Source organism: Lutra lutra, chromosome 2, assembly GCF_902655055.1.
Source record: "Lutra lutra chromosome 2, mLutLut1.2, whole genome shotgun sequence".
Lineage (NCBI taxonomy): Eukaryota > Metazoa > Chordata > Mammalia > Carnivora > Mustelidae > Lutra > Lutra lutra.
The window spans coordinates 126,498,206-126,516,263 of record NC_062279.1 but is presented as its reverse complement, the minus strand read 5'-3'; the positions used below and the strand labels follow the sequence as shown (position 1 = coordinate 126,516,263).

Genomic DNA, 18,058 nt, shown 5'->3' with positions numbered 1-18,058 from the left:
TGAGGAACCACAGTCAGCCAATTTAGAAAACAGTTTCAGATGGGAGTAGCAAGAATAGTTCAAGGACATTACAAATACATTAATTATTTCTCTTAAGTCCTTATACTCTGTGATAGTTTAGTATTATTTGCCCTATTTTAACAATGAGAAAACAAGCATGAAGAGGTTAAGGTTAAGTAACTTGAACAGTCATACAACTGATTAGCTAAAGATCAAGGATTAATTGAATTAAAAAAAAAAGAAAGGATATCACAAATAGCTCTCTGTTCACTGAAATCAAGAATGCAGTGAACTGGATCTACCATATGATCCAGGAATTCCACTTCTGGGTATATACCCAAAGAAAATGAAAATAGGATTCTTTTTTTTTTTTTTTTCAAAGATTCTATTTATTTATTTGACAGAGAGAGATCACAAGCAGACGGAGAGGCAGGCAGAGAGAGAGAGAGGGAAGCAGGCTCCCTGCTGAGCAGAGAGCCTGATGTGGGGGCTCGATCCCAGGACCCTGAGATCATGACCTGAGCCGAAGGCAGCAGCTTAACCCACTGAGCCACCCAGGCGCCCGAAAATAGGATTCTGAAAAGATACCTGCATACCCATGTTTATTGCAGCATTATTCACAGTAGCTATGATGTGGAAACAAACTAAGAAACAAACTAAACACCCATCAACAGATGAAGAGATAAAGAAAATGTAGCGCGGGGGCGCCTGGGTGGCTCAGTGGGTTAAGCCGCTGCCTTCGGCTCAGGTCATGATCTCAGGGTCCTGGGATCGAGGCCCGCATCGGGCTCTCTGCTCAGCGGGGAGCCTGCTTCCCTCTCTCTCTCTCTCTCTCTCTCTCTGCCTGCCTCTCTGTCTACTTGTGATCTCTCTCTGTCAAATAAATAAATAAAATCTTTAAAAAAAAAAAAATTTAAAAAAAAAAAAAAAAAAAAAAAGAAAATGTAGCGCGAGTGTGCACACACACACACACATATATACACACACATATATATATCAAATACATATGTATCAAATATATATCAGAATATTATTCAGCCACGAGCATGGATGGATCTTCCGGACATTATGCTAAATGAGGTAAGTCAGAGAAAGACAAGTACTGTATGATATCACTTGTATGTGGAATATAAAAAAGTGAAACTCATTTAAAAAAAGAATAAAACGGTGGTTATCAGGAAATAGCAGGTGGGGGAATAAGACTGGTGTTGTTTAAGAGTACTAACTGGCAACAAGTAGTAAATAATCCACAGAGATTTCATGCACAGTATAATGACTATAGACAATACTGTACTATAATTATGTGATAAATATCACTATAATAACAATCCTATTACAATATATATATATCAAGTTAAAAAAAATATAATGAGCCGCAAATGAATGGGGGGAAACAGATTCAGTAAGACTGGCTATGTAGAAAACCTCAACTGGGACAGATAGGGGTGTGAACTAAGGTATATTTTGCTTTTCATAGTTCTTCAGGAAAGAAAGCTTGAGCATATCAAAATGCATATAACAAAATGTTGATGTTGATGTATTGAAATGAAGATCCAAAAAAAGGAGCGAACAATAGAAGGGCATCCTTGAAGACTAACAATAATAGAAAATTCTTATTTAGGGCTGTTTGTGTCAGAAACTGTCATTAAACATTTCATCCTCAACACCCTATGAAGTACGTATTGTTATCATTTCCACTTTGCAGAAGTCTCAAGACATTGCCCAAGATCACAAAACTACAAGGATATATACTCGTTCTCAAGTCTGTACTCTAAATCAGTATGTTTATATTGCAAAGCCCAATGAAATTCTACATTCTTAACAGAAAACCGACGACTTTCCCACCAATGGTAACCAATGGTAGGTGCATAATGAATGTTAAGTGAATGCAGCCTATGCTGTTCTAAATCACTATGCTTAACTATGTCAATTCATAACAGTAAAGCAAAAGTCCTTTTAACTATTCCTTCCCTACTGCTGTAAATTATAAGGAAACAGATTGATAATCAATAACCTAAAAATTATGTGGGCAGACTTAATGGGGACACCAAGAGACCAAAAAAACCATACAGTAATGAAATTATAACCAGATTCCTACAGAATTACAGAGAGTGGGGGAAATCAGTAACAAATTCACTGAAAATGACTATATATATATATATATTATAAATTTGTAATATATTTATATATATATAATGACAGATATATCTTTGCTTTAGCACAAATGATGGCAGTAGTTAATAAACTCATTCTACTATGAATATAATCATAATATTTTTCTGAAGACTAGGCTTTGCAGGAAAAAACTAAGTTTTCTTAGAAAATAGAAACTATTTAGATGGCATATATAAACAAATGTAATAATGGTAGTACTTGAAATAATTTCTTTCATAAAACACTCAGTAATTACATATCAACAAATAACAAATCATTAGTTTTTATTGTTTTTGAAATCTTAAATCTTCCTGTAACTAGTTTTTAAAGCCCAGAGCACACATGTTCACAAAAATTTGCTAAAGAAGTCTGTTAAGAAAATAAAAAGATGAGCCAAAGAGTGGGAAAAAATATTTGTAAAACACAAAGGATTTGTATTCAGAAGAACTCTTACTCCATTAAAAACTGGCAAAATAAGGATGCCTGGGTGGCTCAGTTCATTGAGCAGACATCTGCCTTCAGCTCAGGTCATGATCCCAGGGTCCTGGAATCAAGTCCCACATCAGGCTCCCTGCTCAATGGGGAGCCTGCTTCTCCCTCTGACTGCCTCTACCCTGCTTGTGCTCTCACCCTTCTCTGATTAAAAAAAAAAAAGGCAAAATATCTGAACAGGCATTTCAACACAAAAGGTACACTGATGGCAAATAAATACTGATGAGGCTACAGAACAAATGGAACTTTCATACAAAATGGTGGAATGCAAAATGGTCAAACCCACTTTAGACATACTTCTTACAGTTAATATACTTACAATACATACCAGCAATCACAGTCCTCAATATTTATCCAACAGAAATGAAAACATATATCCACACAAAGACCCTTCTGCTTTACTCATGATCAAAAACTGGAAACAATCTAAGTGTCTACCAACAAGTGAATGGATAAACTGTGGTACATCCACACTATGGAATACTAATCAACAATAAGAACAAACTACTGATAATGTACAACACAAATCTCAAAAGCACTATGCTGAGTGAAAGAAATCAGAAATAAAGGGCTACAAACTACCTAGAAACATGTAACTTACTTATATATTCTGGAAAAGGCAAAACTAAAGGGACAAAAATCCAATCAATGGTTCCAGGGCTTGTGTATGGAAAAAGGACTGGCTACACAGGGGCACAAGAATGCAAGTCTGGCAAAATTACAGCAAAAGGGCAAATTTGTTTACATGTATATAGGGAACAGAAAACCAAAAATGTTCACAGCATTTCTAGAATAGGACAGACAAAAAATTTAATGAAAGCATTAAGAATACAAGTGGAATAATTATATAATTTTACTATAATTATATATTATTATTTACATCATTATGTGTTAATATAATTATTATATATGATATGTGATATATAAATTATATATCATTATATTATATTATTATTATAATTTAAAACAGTTTTAAATTATAGCACAGGAAAAATCCTAAAAATTTTAATCAATAGAAATACATTTTATTTTGCAGCAATCTGAGAAGACTAAAGGACCAAGCACAATCAAGAAGGTCCAAGTTTGAAGGATCAGGTTAGAAATACGTGGAAACACCATTAGTAAACCCCATTTGAGGGGTTTCCAAGATTAGGCATTTATTTGGGTTTTATAAAATGAAAACAGGCCATGAGATGCAGTCTAAGCCTTAGGCAACTAAAGATTATTTTTGTGCTTTTTCCTTAAGGTGTTTAATATTACTTTTTAGAGCACTTTTAGGTTCACATATTACTTTTAGAGCACTTTTAGGAAAGTACAGCTGTTTTGGAACTGTTTTGTACATGAATAATTACCTCTAAAATGAGATTAAGGTTTGTAGTGAGAGCCTGAACACGATGGAAACCAGCAATCAGGGAAATAGGCAAGAAACCTTGTTCGTCCATCTTTCTCCTAAGAAAGAAGTCCCGTTCTAAATTTTCTATACTGAAGTAATATTCGCTGAAAAAAAGAAACATAAACAAAAAGAAATAAAGATTACCTTTATTTCATGTATTCAACAGGAAATAAAAATATCTATGGCTTATTTATAAAGTTTTAAAATTATTTTATTAATAACAAATAGATTTAATACAACTTAGATATAGGGTAAATACAAGAAAGAGCAAAACCCTACTGAGTTTATAATTTCTTATCCATGAGTAGAAAGACATTTAGAATACTGATTCACTCCCAAAAACCTAATATTAACGTCTACTTAGGTCAGCTTTATCTAAGCAAAAAGAATTAACCAGCTTTCTACTTTAAAAGAGTTCAATAACTGATTTTGTAAAATGAGTCAATTAAGTGAAAATTTTCGTTAAAAACTATTTTAACTTGCTTCATTTAGCTGACTAAATATAGGTCAACAGATTGCCTTCAACTTTTTCCCCATTACTGAGAAGTACATTATTTTTGGAAGTATTCTTTGTTAACTTTACAAAGTAGATTACAGTTTTTGTTTTGTTTTCTAAATTGACAAGGTACTGACATTGTTTAGTATTTCTGAATCCCAGCAATCAGCAAAATGCTGAGTAAAAATTTAGTGAATATACGAGCACAGGTGTACACACACACACACACACACAATTATATATTTGCAAGATCTCCCTCTTTCTTTGATGGAGAGAACTATAAAAGACATTAAGAGTGAACAGAGTATATAGCTAAACAAGAAATATCTATGATACTATGAGATACATGGGGGTAAAAATACAAAAAAAGCTTAAATACCTTTATCTTCTCTAGGAAAGTATAGAGAGAAATTTAAGTGGACAAACTGTATAATCAATAAGTAGAAGTTCCAAGATACAAAGATAATATAGATATATTTAATAATGGCATTTGAGAAACACATTTAAAATTACAGCCTCCATACAGAAAAGTAAGAAAAGAATTATAGAGCAACCAAGAGGATAATGGAGGGAAATACACAAAAGAATACAAAAGAAATACATGACACCAATGATAATATGGCCTACAGGTTAATAATCCTATAATGTTTCCAAATCAGAGACAGTTTTCAAAGATCGGTGGCAAATTATGAGAAAGGATACTAAATCATATACTTTGGTGTAACACTGGGTGACTAAAGATAAATAAAGATACCCCTGAAATATTTAGGTCAAATTCTAACTTTGAAGAAATAATCACCCATAAATGAGGAATGGCTTTGAGCCACTTTTCACTGGGAGAAAAAAAAAAAAAATCTTTAGAAATGTAAATACTCAAGTTGTTCCTTTATACTCAGAGATTTACCCAACTATTGAAGTGCAAAACTCCCTTAGAGGGGCGCCTGGGTGGCTCAGTGGGTTAAGCCGCTGCCTTCGGCTCAGGTCATGATCTCAGGGTCCTGGGATCGAGTCCCACATCGGGCTCTCTGCTCAGCAAGAAGCCTGCTTCCCTCTCTCTCTCTCTCTGCCTGCCTCTCCGTCTACTTGTGATCTCTCTCTGTCAAATAAATAAATAAAATCTTTAAAAAAAAAAAAACTCCCTTAGAGATCAGTGAAATACACCTGACATCTCAGTAACACCAGTAAATCATTTATTCATCTTAAACACTGAAGAAAAAATCTTAGTCTTAAAGAAATAAACATTCAGATTTTGTTACACCTCAAAAAAAGCCCTTTTCACAGTGCCTGGCATGTGGTGGGCACATAACACATGTGTTCTAATTTTTGTTACACATCAAAAGTCCTTTTCACAGTGCCAGACGTGGTAGGCACAAAATATACATGCTTAAATTCTAAATTTTCACAAATGAGGACATCTGATTTAGTCACAAGTTAAAACTGTTCTTAGACAAAAACTTCTCTGAATCATTAATAAGACAGCTTTTTATTCTAGTGTACTTTGTGAAAACCTTAGTATCTGAATAAATTCATAAATCACCCTATTACCTATAGGGTATACTTTTTTAAACTTCTAATGGGCTACAAACTACTCATCTCTAAATCTGAATGCCAGATTCAGAAGCTAGAAATAATCAAGATCTTAAATTTTTAATATTCTGACACAAAAATGACAAATTATTAATATATTTTTCAGTTAAAATTATTTTTAAAATTCTATCATCGATAATATAGTTAAGCTTCTTACTTCAAAATACATTTAGCACACTTTTCCACAAATGAAGAAAGTTTTTCAGTAACTTCTCAAAGAAAAAATGTAAACCCTGAGCCTACCTATGAGAAACCTCAAGGAAAACAAAGTCAAAATCATGACTCCTCAAAGCAGGACTCCACTAATCAAAGAACAATAACAGTAAAGATCCATTCTAAACCTAGTGCTCTACCATCTGCCAAAATCCTACTGCTAAAACAATAACAACAAAAAAGAGGAGTCATGCCCAATGCTGTGTCTGACATTTGTTCAGTGTCCTAGGGGACATTATCATGTCCTACCTTAGAAGCTCTGGATTCTACACTGCATGATCAGAAATTTTCTCAACACTGATGTAGCTCTGCTCCTCCCTCACTTGTATGAGCACATTGGAGGCCGATTATCCTGACATGGAGTTGCATATCCACTGTCAGGTCTCAGAAGGGACCTGGCAGCAAGAGTTACAAAAAAGACAGGAATAGTGGTTTGAAGTTGATAGCCACATGCCAGGCACTTTCTGCCCATAAAAAGGCCCTTTTCTTCAGTGTTTGCGTCAACTGTAACAGAAGAAGCAAGAACAAAATAAACAAGTTGCCTCGTATTGTATGTAAGCCAATCAAATCCACCATGAAGGCATCCCAGGAAGATGCCTGGATGATGCTGATGAGGAAACTATTTTCTAGTAACAGTAAATTTTCTTTCTTAAAGGAAGATGTTTTTAAGATGCTTATACCCTTCCAAAAATAGCCTTCTCCTGTACATTGTAAGAACAAAAAATAATCAAATTTCAGCAAACTGGTTATGCAAATCACTTGGGGACATTTTTCTCACCAATAAATACATTACATAAATATGCGAAACATCCTATAGTACTAATAGGTACTAGGGTTTTTCTTTCTTAAAGACAATAAAATATTCTAACTTCAGCTTCAGTATTCAGAAGGCAATTATGAGAACTAGAGTAAAAAGTCTGAACTAAAAAAGATGACGTAGTTCCCCTTCAATATGTGTCACAAAGAATGAGAACTTAAAAGTTAAAAAAATAAACTTAGAATTCTGAAATCATTTGCTAAGAAAGTAAAAAAATATCTACCACCATGTTTTGCTATTTATGTTCATTTGCAAATTTCAATATAAAAATATATTTGCAAATAATAAGCCAGGCTTTGTTCAACTTCATGTATATACACAGCAGTTTTATATTTATATTTAATCATGCATTATACCCTGACAATACTCTTTCAACTAATACCCTTTAAACAGAGAAATACCTGAACAGTAGACAAACCAGGAGTCTTATATAACACAATATAAGCCAAATATAAGTTTAAAAAAAAAAAAACTTCATGTTGTATTAACATTTTCTACAAAAATATACCACTAAAATCTTCCAATTTTACTAATAAACAGCTTAGAAAACGTGTTATAATGTATTCACTATCAATAATGTTAAGGTTTGATGTAGGACATCTATGTCCAACTTACATTTGGCGTTTAATATACTCTTTAAGCAATGCTTCTTCCACAGGATACACCTGTACACCTGTACCATCATCATAGTAATACATCATACTGGTATTAAGTTCTGTTTGAAATGGCTGATCAGTCCTTTCACCATGTTCTCGATAACCATATGAATAATCGAAGTTCACTTGATATGAATAAAGAAAAAGAAATGTGATTACAAATTTTTCTTAAAGAGAAATAGTCACCATAAGGAACAACCCAAAGTGAAGTATTCCAAGGGATAACAAATATAAGACATCTTTATTATCAGACCAAAAAAAATTATTTAAAACACTGTACAGGATAGTGGGGGGAAAAGGGCTTGCACACTTTTTTTAAACTATCAAATTTTAAAAAATAAAAATTCATGTCCTACATCGAGGATTTCCTCTGCCTCGTCCTCTTCCCCGTCCTCGGCCTCTTCCTCGACCTCTAAAGGAACCTCGGATATTACCACCCTCACTTCTCACACTGGAAACTTCATCTTGATCGTCTCTCTTTTCTCTATCACGCCTCCAACCTTTTAAAAACAAAAATATTTTTATACATTCCAATTTGCAACAGTGAATAATGTGATTATTTTTATGAATGCATGGTAACTACCCCCTCCCCCACCTTCTTCTTCAGATAGTTAAAAATTTAGGAGATCTCAAAGGAATTTGTCAAAATGTCCCTGGCCTACAGAAGTACTGACATATAAAGAAGACGTTCTAATAAGCAAAGTAACATACTAAAAAGATAAAGAGGTCCTTTGTTAAGATGGTACTACTGAGGGGCGCCTGGGTGGCTCAGTGGGTTAGAGCCTCTGCCTTAGGCTCGGTCGTGGTCTCAGGGTCCTGGGGTCAGATCCAGCATCGGGCTCTCTGCTCGGCAGGGAGCCTGCTTCCTCCTCTCTCTCTCTCTCTGCCTGCCTCTCTGCCTACTTGTGATCTTTGTCTGTCAAATAAATAAATAAAAATCTTAAAAAAAAAAAAAAAAGATGATACTACTGAAGATTCTGGAAGTTCCAAGATGACTGAGTTTGCATTATATAAAACTTAAAAACAACTTTTCACAAAATGTTTAAGGAAAGGTTGTCTCAATTTAAGTAAAGACATTCCTTTAAAGAAAAAAGGAAATGAAAACACAAGACAAACTAGAAGAGAGGCACCTGGGTGGCTCAGTGGATTAAGCATGTGCCTTCAGCTCAGGTCATGATCTCAGGGTCCTGGAATGGAGCACCACCATCCCCCACCCCCCAACCCCTGTGCTGGACACCCTGCTCAGTGGAGAGTTGGCCTCTCCCCCTTTTCCCATTCGTGATTTCTATTTCCCTCTCAAATAAATAAATAAAATCTTTAAAAAAAAAAGAAAAAAGAAAGAAAAGAAACTGGAAGTTATCTGCAGTACAATATAGGAATTATACTCAGAATATAGAATGCATTAGTGCATATGCACTGTACACACACACAGTAACTCAATGGGAAAAATGGCTAAAAGACAGGTAGGCAAACAGGTGCAAAGGGACCATAAATATAGAAAGTGGCATTCAGCCTCACCAGTTATGAGAAACACAAATTAAGACAGAGTATTTGATCTACCAGAGGCTAACAAAATTTTAAGGCCTTAAAATTTCAAACATTGACCAAGACAGAAAAAAGAACACTATATACCATTAGTGAGAGCAGAGCCAGGCACATCCACTTTGAAAAACAATTCAGAATAATCAATATATATCTCCTACAGATCAAGGTTTTTCAACCTTGGAACTACTGACATTTTGAGCCAGACAGTTCTCTAGTATAGGGGGCTGGGGGATGTTTAGTATCATCCATGATCTCAACCCACTAGATGCCAGTAACAGGCACTAACCCCCCATACCCCGGTTGTGAAAACCAGTATTATCTCCAGACAAAGCCAAATTCCCCCTTAGGGGGAGGGGAAAATCACTTCCATTGAGAATCACTGACCTAAATGCCGCAATTCCTCCTTAATGCTTATCTTAATATATTCTTTTTCAAACACATCTGCCTCAATCCACAGTAAGACTTACTATACATTACACCCTAGAATATACAAATTTTTTTTTATAATTTAAACACAATTGTTGGGACACATGGTGGCTCAGTCGGTTGGTGTCTGCCTTCAGTTCAGGTCATGATCTCTGGGTCCTGGGATGAAGCCCCACATCTGGCTTTCTGATCAGCAGGGAGTCTGCTTCTCTCTCTCCCCCTCTGCCCCTGCCCACCACTCATTCTCTCAAATAAATACATAAAATCCTAAAAAAAAAAAACCACACACACAAATTATCATGAAAAATATATTTTGAGTGAAGCACTCTAGAGTCTATCCATTTTTTGAAAAACCTGATCATGACCCAGTACACCAATTTCATAACACACTCATGGGCTGCAGTCTGAATAAATTACCCCAAGAACCTCTTGTACATGTTTACAGGAAAACATGCATTAAAAAGTACACGGTAGCACTTTAATATCAAAACTGAAACAATCCAAAGGCCTACCAACAGATTTTATCAAATAGTGAAATAACCTTTGACAAGGAAAAGGACTCACAGCAATATAACCTAAGAAAATCAGACTAAAGCAAAAAAAAATTGGTTCTAAAAAATATGTTAATGGAGTCATACTGAATGTCAATATCATGTAAAAAATACTGAAAAAACAAACATTCAGGCCTTCTTTTCTGAGAAGGAATGGAATGAAACTGCCAGGGGCAAACAAGGAAGTTCAAAGGTAATGATAATATATGCATTTCTAAACTTGGTGCTGACTTCCCAGTGTTGCTTATATTGTTGTTCTTTAAAACCCTCATGTGTTCTTATGGGCCCAATATTTAGTAAGAAAAAAACATTAATTTTGAATATATATTACTTTTTTAACATTAAAGTGATATATTTGAGAATAAACAATACAAAGGCAAAAATGTCTTTTTGTAGACAAGTTTCATAATTTTAGAGTCATATTTTGAGGACAGCTGAGTAAATATAACTAGATTCCAGATGATATTAGGGAATTACTGTCGATTCCTAGATGTTGCATTTTTTTAGGACATCAGTGCTGAAGTGTCATGATTACCTACAAGTTAACTTTCAAATAATTCAATAGAAAGGTGAGTTAAATATAGGAAAATTACTAAATCTAGGCCCTGGTTAGACAGGTATTCACTGTATAATTCTTTCAACTTTTTGTGTGTTTAAGGTTTTTCATAATATAAGTGGAAAGTTTTAACTAGTAGTATAAGGTTTGTAAAATTTTCTTAAGCGTTCTCCACTCACAGAACCACATTTATGCTTTGGAAATTATCAGACTAGAAAAAAAAGTTATCAGCCTTAAGATTTCAGCAGAGACCTATAAAACCAAATGCTCCTCTAATTGTTGTCTCATACCTCCTACTGTTCTATGCTTTCTGAAATGTGGGAAATCCTGTTGAAATAATGTATCTGGGAAATGATCTTTAAGTAACAACATTATATGTGAATGTATTTTATACATGTATAATTCATAGCTCAGTAGAGTTGACTTTTTTAAAAAAGAGCCAGAAATCACCTGTAAGAGGATCCCAAATCTAAGCATCAAACTAAAAAATTACAGTAATGGATTATAATCCCCCCAAAAAATTAGCCCTAAACCCACACGGATAAAAACAGAAGTCATTCCTTATAGTGGAAGAATACAACTAATATATATAGAAGTAATAATATAGTAAGAAAAATCAGCATTTGCAATTATTATGGTAATAACTGAATCAGGCAAGAATCATCAATGCAAACTAAAGCTCATGTGAAAAGTCTGATGAAAAACTGGTTATTTCCAAAATTTACATATTAATTATGAAGGAGAAAAAAAGAAACCTGGGGTGCCTGGGTGGCTCAGTCAGTTGAGGGCCTGCCTTGGGCTCAGGTCATGATCCCAGGGTCCTGGGATCCAGCCAAGCCCCACATCAGGGCTCCCTGCTCACTCCCTGGTGAGTCTGCTTCTCCCTCTCCCTCTGCTACTGTCACTCTATCAAGTAAATAAATAAAATCCTAAAAAAAAAAAAAAAGAAAGAAAGAAAGAAAGAAAAAGAAAAGAAACCTGGAGCACATCACCTTAACCAAGTGTTCAAAGTTAATTAATATCAACAATAAGAAGACAAACCAACATCATGTGTGTTTCCATGCACTGAGAAGAAAACCATTTAAGTTCTGCAGTATTCCTACCAAAGATCATAACCCAAATCTAATCATGTGCAAACTCCAGAAAACCCAAAGTGAGATATCTGCCACCTAAATGACCCAAAGTCTTCAGGTAAAAAAAAAAAAAAAAAGTCATCAAAGACAAAAGCAGAACTGCTCTAGATTAATGGGGACCAAACAGAAAAGACAATTAAAAGCAATGCATGATCTCAGATTTAATCCTGGAAAGGAGGAAAAAAATTGAAAAGGACATTATGGGAAAATCTGCCTGTGGACAGTCATACCACATTACTGTTCTTATGATACATACTCTGAAGGTATTTAGTGTTAAATGGGGCACAATGTCTGCAACTTATTCTCAAATAGTTTATTCTAAACATAATTATTAAAATTATGAACATTAACACTAAGTTCTTAAGTGTCATTTTTCTCTTAGAATGTAACTTACTTCGGGTATCATTTCTCCTATTATTATGTGATGATTTATTTGCTTCAGGTTGACATCTTGAACTGTTCCGGGATCCTGGTCTTTCTTGACTGTCTGGTCTTACATCATCTAAGTGGAGTGGTACCCACTTGTGCTTATTGGCTTGAAGAAAACCAAATAAAACCATTTAATGACAAAACTGTATAATTTTCATTAAAGCTTTGCAATTTTGAGAGGATGCTAGATTTTAATCAAGTGTGAGACTTAGTTTGTCCTCAAAGTTTCTTGTAGAGAACTAATTTTCTTTTCACAGAGCTCCTTGATAAACTTACCTGTGCAAATATTTCTAAAATTCATGTGAAGAGCCAGCTGATGGAATATCATTGGTTTTCTTTACTTTCAAGAAAAATGTCCACTCTTTTAATTCTGATGAATAAGCGGTACATGTAATACACTGCTCCTAATAACTGACTCTCGCTTTAGAATGGGGTATCTAATAAGACATTATAAAGTACACACCGAAAGTTTGGCTAAGGATTCAAAACATTTTTGGTTTCAGGTTACTGTCCAAAATAGTCATTTACCCAGCGTTACTAATAATGAAATAGGTTTCTCAAAATTAGGGTATAAAATTTGTCTAACTGCATTTGATAAATCTCTTTATAGCGACTACACACTTTCTTGAGATGAGATACAAGCAATTTAACTTCTTTTGCTGACTAAATGATAGTGTAATTGTTATACTATAGTGAAATTCTGAAGATTACTTAATTTGTAGAATCCATAGGTAAAGTTTCAAAATATTTAGTCTTCTATTCAATATATATTTTTGATTAAAACAGCAAGACTCATGTGCAAAGGAAAAACTACTACGGTAATTGAGGGAAAGGGAATTACCAGTATGCAACTACAATACTGATTTCCTATAAATTCTGCAAACTACTCACAGACAAGGAAGAGAATATGAAAGAATCAAAAAACTCTTTAAATTTCGTACTATAAATTCTATCAGTGAAATTCTCTGGTATAAACAAGCCTTTCCTTAAAGGCTTTTGTTTGGTTTGTTTTTTTGTTTTTTTATTAAAAAAAAAGGGTGCTCCGAGGAGAGTCAATTCATGACTCTTGTATGAGTTTATCTATAAAAACCTGGATTTTAGTGTTGTCTGCTCACTTTTAATTATAGCAACTAACACAGAAGACAAATTTTAAAGCAGAATGACATACCTATCATCTGTATGAATTCTAGACAATCAAAAAAGACTTAATGTATCTAAGCAGCATAAAAAAGCTAAGTGACAAATATGTTTAAGGAATGGGGAAATTTTTGACTAACAACCACATGGTTGTCCTATTGCAAACCACTTTTGAGCAATTAGCCTTGGCTCATTGTATCAAGTGAACCTAATATGCTTACCCTAAAGCTAAGGATTAGATATTTTTAAAAAATCATGTAAGTGCTCAATATACAGTATACTATTAGTTCCATTATTAAAGAAGTTGGCTGGAAATTACACCTCATTATAAAATGTCCCCTCCCATGTCACATCACTTCCATGAATTAAAATGATTTAATGGCTTCCCACGGCACTCAAAATGCTAATTCCACACTACCGAAGCCCTGCACAACGTGAACTTGCTTACTTCTCCCACAGCATCTCTTGTCACTTCTCCCAATGTTCACCTTGTCTCAGCTACTGACCTTCCAACAGTTTAAAAGAACTTTTCTGCCTAAGGGTCCCTGAAAACACTTTAACCTAGGCTCAGAACACTGAATGAGTATATGCTCTTACAAAGCAGTTAAATCATAATCTGTCCCTATAGACACATGAAAAGTTGTGTAAAATATATGGAAAAGGATACAAAGACTATTTTTTCTTCAATGGGTAATTTAATGGAGAAATGCTATGGAAATAAAAAAAGTTGGCCCAAATTTTTCTCTTAGAAAATATTTACTCAGAACTCCCTGAAAGGGGCACCTGGGTGGCTCAGTCATTAAGTGTCTACCTTCAGCTTAGGTCATGATCCCAGCATCCTGGGATGGAGCCCTGCATTGGGCTCCCTGCTCAGCAGAACCTGTTTTTCCCTCTCCCTCTGCCTGCTGTTCCCTCTGCTGTGCTCTCTGTCAAATAAATAAATAAAATCTTTAAAAAGGAAAAAAAAAAAAGGTACTCCCTGATAAACAGGGAGCAGTTCCACTGCAGATTTCAAAAATAATTATCACACTTTTCAAGAATATATTAAATTCAAGAATATATTTTTTAAAAAAAGAATTTATCCGTGCCAAGCTCTATAACTTCATTATATACTACGTAGAGTATAAGTCAAAAGAAATAAAAAAAAACCTAATAGTTCAAGAATGTTACAAAACCAAATCAGCTACTACTGCAGCTAGAATCCTGAAGAAATCTAAAATACCCATTGGTGACTACTAGGAATCAAGTAATTAAATATAATTCATTACCACGACTTTCTTCAAAAAATTAAAATCAAAATGAAGATATAGTTAAATTAACCTCTTTTCATTAATTACTTGACTGAGCCTCATCCTCAGTGACATTTTCACCAGGACCATCTAACCAAGACTTGGAAACAACCTACGTGTCCATTGGCAAATGAACGGATAAAGAAAATATGATGTATAAATATACAATGGAATATTATTGAGAAAGAAGGAAAGAAGGAAAGAAGGTCATGAGAAAGAAGGAAATCCTCCCATTTGCAACAACATGAATGGACCGTGCAGGCATTATGGTAAGTGAAATACGCCAGAAAGATAAATACAGTATGATCTTAATTACACGTGGAATCTAAAATGGCTGAATTCACAGTAACTGAGAACAGACTGGTGGCTGTGGTGTGGGGAAATGAGTGAAAGTGATCAAAAGGTACAAACTTCCAGTTATAAGACAAATAAGTTCTGGAAATGTAATATTACAGCATGGTGACTACAGTTATCAATACTGTACTATGTATCTGAAAGTTGCTAAGAGACTAGATCTTAAAAGTTCTCATCATAAGAAAATTGTGACTCAGGGAAAATAGATATTAACTAAAATTGTGGGAATCACTTCACAATATAACCACTGTGTTGTATACTTTAAGCTACACAATGTTATATATCAATTATATCAATAAAACTGCTGGAAAAATGAGGTTATAGATGAACTAACCTCTCTTTCGTTGATTACTTGACTGAGTCTCATCCTCACTGGCATTTTCACCAGGACCATCTAATTTTGTTTCCCGGCTTTCTTTGCTCTCACTGCTAATTCTCTTTTCAACCTTGTCTTCTCTTTCTTTTCTATTTTGTGGCTTCTTATTTCCTTGGCTGATGACACTCTGGCACTGCAAAAAGTTTTTCTGAATGAAACAATTTCCATGAACATTGATAGAGTATCTCAGAAACATCTTTTTGTTTCTTTCATAGTTCAAATTAAAAATCAGGGGTTGGAGAAGCACCTGGGTGGCTCAATCGATTAAGTACCTGTCTTCAACATGAGTCATGACCTCAGAGTCCTGGGATCAAGTCCCACATCGGCTCCTTGCTCAGCAGCGAGCCTGCTTATCCCTCTGCCTGCCATTCCCCCTGCTTGTGTGCATGCGCTCTCACTCTCCCTCTCCCTCTCTCTCTCTGATAAATAAATAAAATCTTTAAAAAATCTGCCTTCAGGGGCACCTGGGCGGCTCAGTGGGTTAAAGCCTCTGCCTTCGGCTCAGGTCATGATCCCAGGGTCCTGGGATCGAGTCCCACATCGGGCTCTCTGCTCAGCGGGGAGCTTGCTTCCCTCTCTCTCTCTGCCTGCCTCTCTGCCTACTTGTGATCTCTGTCAAATAAATAAATAAAATCTTTAAAAAAAAAAAAATCTGCCTTCAGCTCAGGTCATGATCTGGGGATCCTGGGATTGTGCCCCATATCAAGTAAGTTCTCAGTGAGGAATATGCTTCTCCCTTTACCTTCTGCCCCATCCCACTTGTGCCTCCCTGCCTCTCTCAAATAAATAAATAAAATCTTTAAAAATAAATTAAAAATCCATTCACTGAACACTTGATTTGATATGCTATTCATAAATGCATACATGTGTGTATATATAATTAGCACTTCAAAACATATTGAAAAGATTATGTATCAAAAAATGTAACAAATTCTGAAATAAAATGGGCTTCAAATTAGACTCATGTTAAAAATTAATCTCTTTGGGGGCACCTGGGTGGCTCAGACTGTTGAGTAGCAGACTCCTGATTTCAGCTCAGGTCATGATTTCAGGGTCCTGGGATGGACCCCTGCCTAGGGCTCTGAGCTCAGCAAAGTCTGCTTGAGATTCTCTTCCTCTCCCACTCCTGTGCATGGGGTTCTCTATCTCTCTCAAGTAAGTAAATCTTTAAAAAAAAAAATGTTTTTAATCTCTTTAATTGTAGGCATTATATGAAGATAACAGCAGGTTAATCACCCCTTCCACATGTAAAATTACTTCTTGAGAATACAATGAGATGAAGACAACATGATGAATAAAATCAGGTTCTGAAAAGTGGGTTAGACTATAAAAAGGATAGCTCTTAAGTTTTCAGCACTTCTTTATTAATGCAATTCTCTAAATCTGAAATAAAATAAATTTTGCATATTGAAATGAGACTATTTTCTCTTCATTAAGAAAAAGTCTTAAAACAATACTCACTCCAGTGTTCACTAATTCACTTGGTGTTGGCCAATTCGCCATATCGCTGAAATCACCAGCCTAAGAAGTAACAAATAAGTGTTATATCTGCAAATTAGAAATCTTAAATAGAAAAAATATTTTCTAAAAGTGAAAGCAATTTTAAAAATCACCTACATACAATTATATGTAGGTATTTGCCAAATTAACTCAAAAATCTCTGCAAACAACAGAACACTAAAATAATAATGCATGGGTCTTATGACCCACCTTCTGGAACTATTTAATGACACTAAATTGATTTACATAAGATAATAGAATAAATTAATACATGCAGGATTTGGACAAAGGCTACAGTTCTCTAGTATATTAACTTTAACCTAACATCAGTGATACAACTAGAAGAAAAGTACACAATAATCTAACAGTTTCTAACACACCAATTTTCAAAATCAACATAGCTAAGAAGAATATAGCTAAAAACACACCTTGTTGGATTTCTTTGTCTTGAGTTTTCCTGCTTTTATAATTTTGGGGGAACTGAGCTCTAAAAAACAAAAAAGAACAAAAAAAAAAACAAAAAAAAATAAAATTAGGGTTTTTTTTTTTTAGATTTGGTTTTACAATCACTTAATTCAATATATTTAATAAAATAACTATTGTATCAATTTCAGTAAGCCAGTGTCCTCACCATTTCCAACAGATTCCAAAGTTCTGAAACTCAAATTCCTAGTAAGAAAACAACTACAGTTCCAACACAGATTCAAACTGGTCTTCAGTACTCAAATCAATACCTAGAAGTATCAGTTAATGTAAACTAAACTGACAGACCAATCCTTTCTCTGACAGAATACAACATGAAAAATTAGAAATAATAACATGTTTTAATATAGTAAAGTTAGAAACTCACTTCCCAAAGGGATATATTTTGCTACATAATTCATACACTGATGTCATCAAGGACTATCCAGAAGATAAATCAGAAGACTTCAAACTATTTGTCCTTGAAAACAA

The 18,058-nt window shown here is 34.6% G+C and overlaps 1 protein-coding gene across 8 annotated transcripts in view; it reads right to left on the bottom strand.

Moving 5' to 3' along the window:
- LARP1B (La ribonucleoprotein 1B) overlaps positions 1 to 18,058 on the bottom strand; it is a 141,467-nt gene that overhangs the window by 109,133 nt on the left and 14,276 nt on the right. For 4 of the 8 annotated variants that reach the window (XR_007125223.1, XM_047718414.1, XM_047718413.1 and 1 more), the window contains exons 2-8: positions 17,533 to 17,591; positions 17,066 to 17,125; positions 15,563 to 15,752; positions 12,414 to 12,554; positions 8,165 to 8,308; positions 7,768 to 7,933; positions 3,999 to 4,143 (exon numbers count right to left, since the gene is read on the bottom strand). Coding sequence is in view for 7 of the 8 variants with exons in the window: in XM_047718411.1 (XP_047574367.1) it covers positions 3,999 to 4,143; positions 7,768 to 7,933; positions 8,165 to 8,308; positions 12,414 to 12,554; positions 15,563 to 15,752; positions 17,066 to 17,125; positions 17,533 to 17,591 (905 nt within the window). In the remaining variant the exon portion in view is untranslated. Of the gene's footprint in view, positions 1 to 3,998; positions 4,144 to 6,584; positions 6,834 to 7,767; positions 7,934 to 8,164; positions 8,309 to 12,413; positions 12,555 to 15,562; positions 15,753 to 17,065; positions 17,126 to 17,532; positions 17,592 to 18,058 lie in introns of those variants that run through there. The other 4 variants (XM_047718415.1, XM_047718412.1, XM_047718418.1 and 1 more) reach the window with 2 other exon arrangements.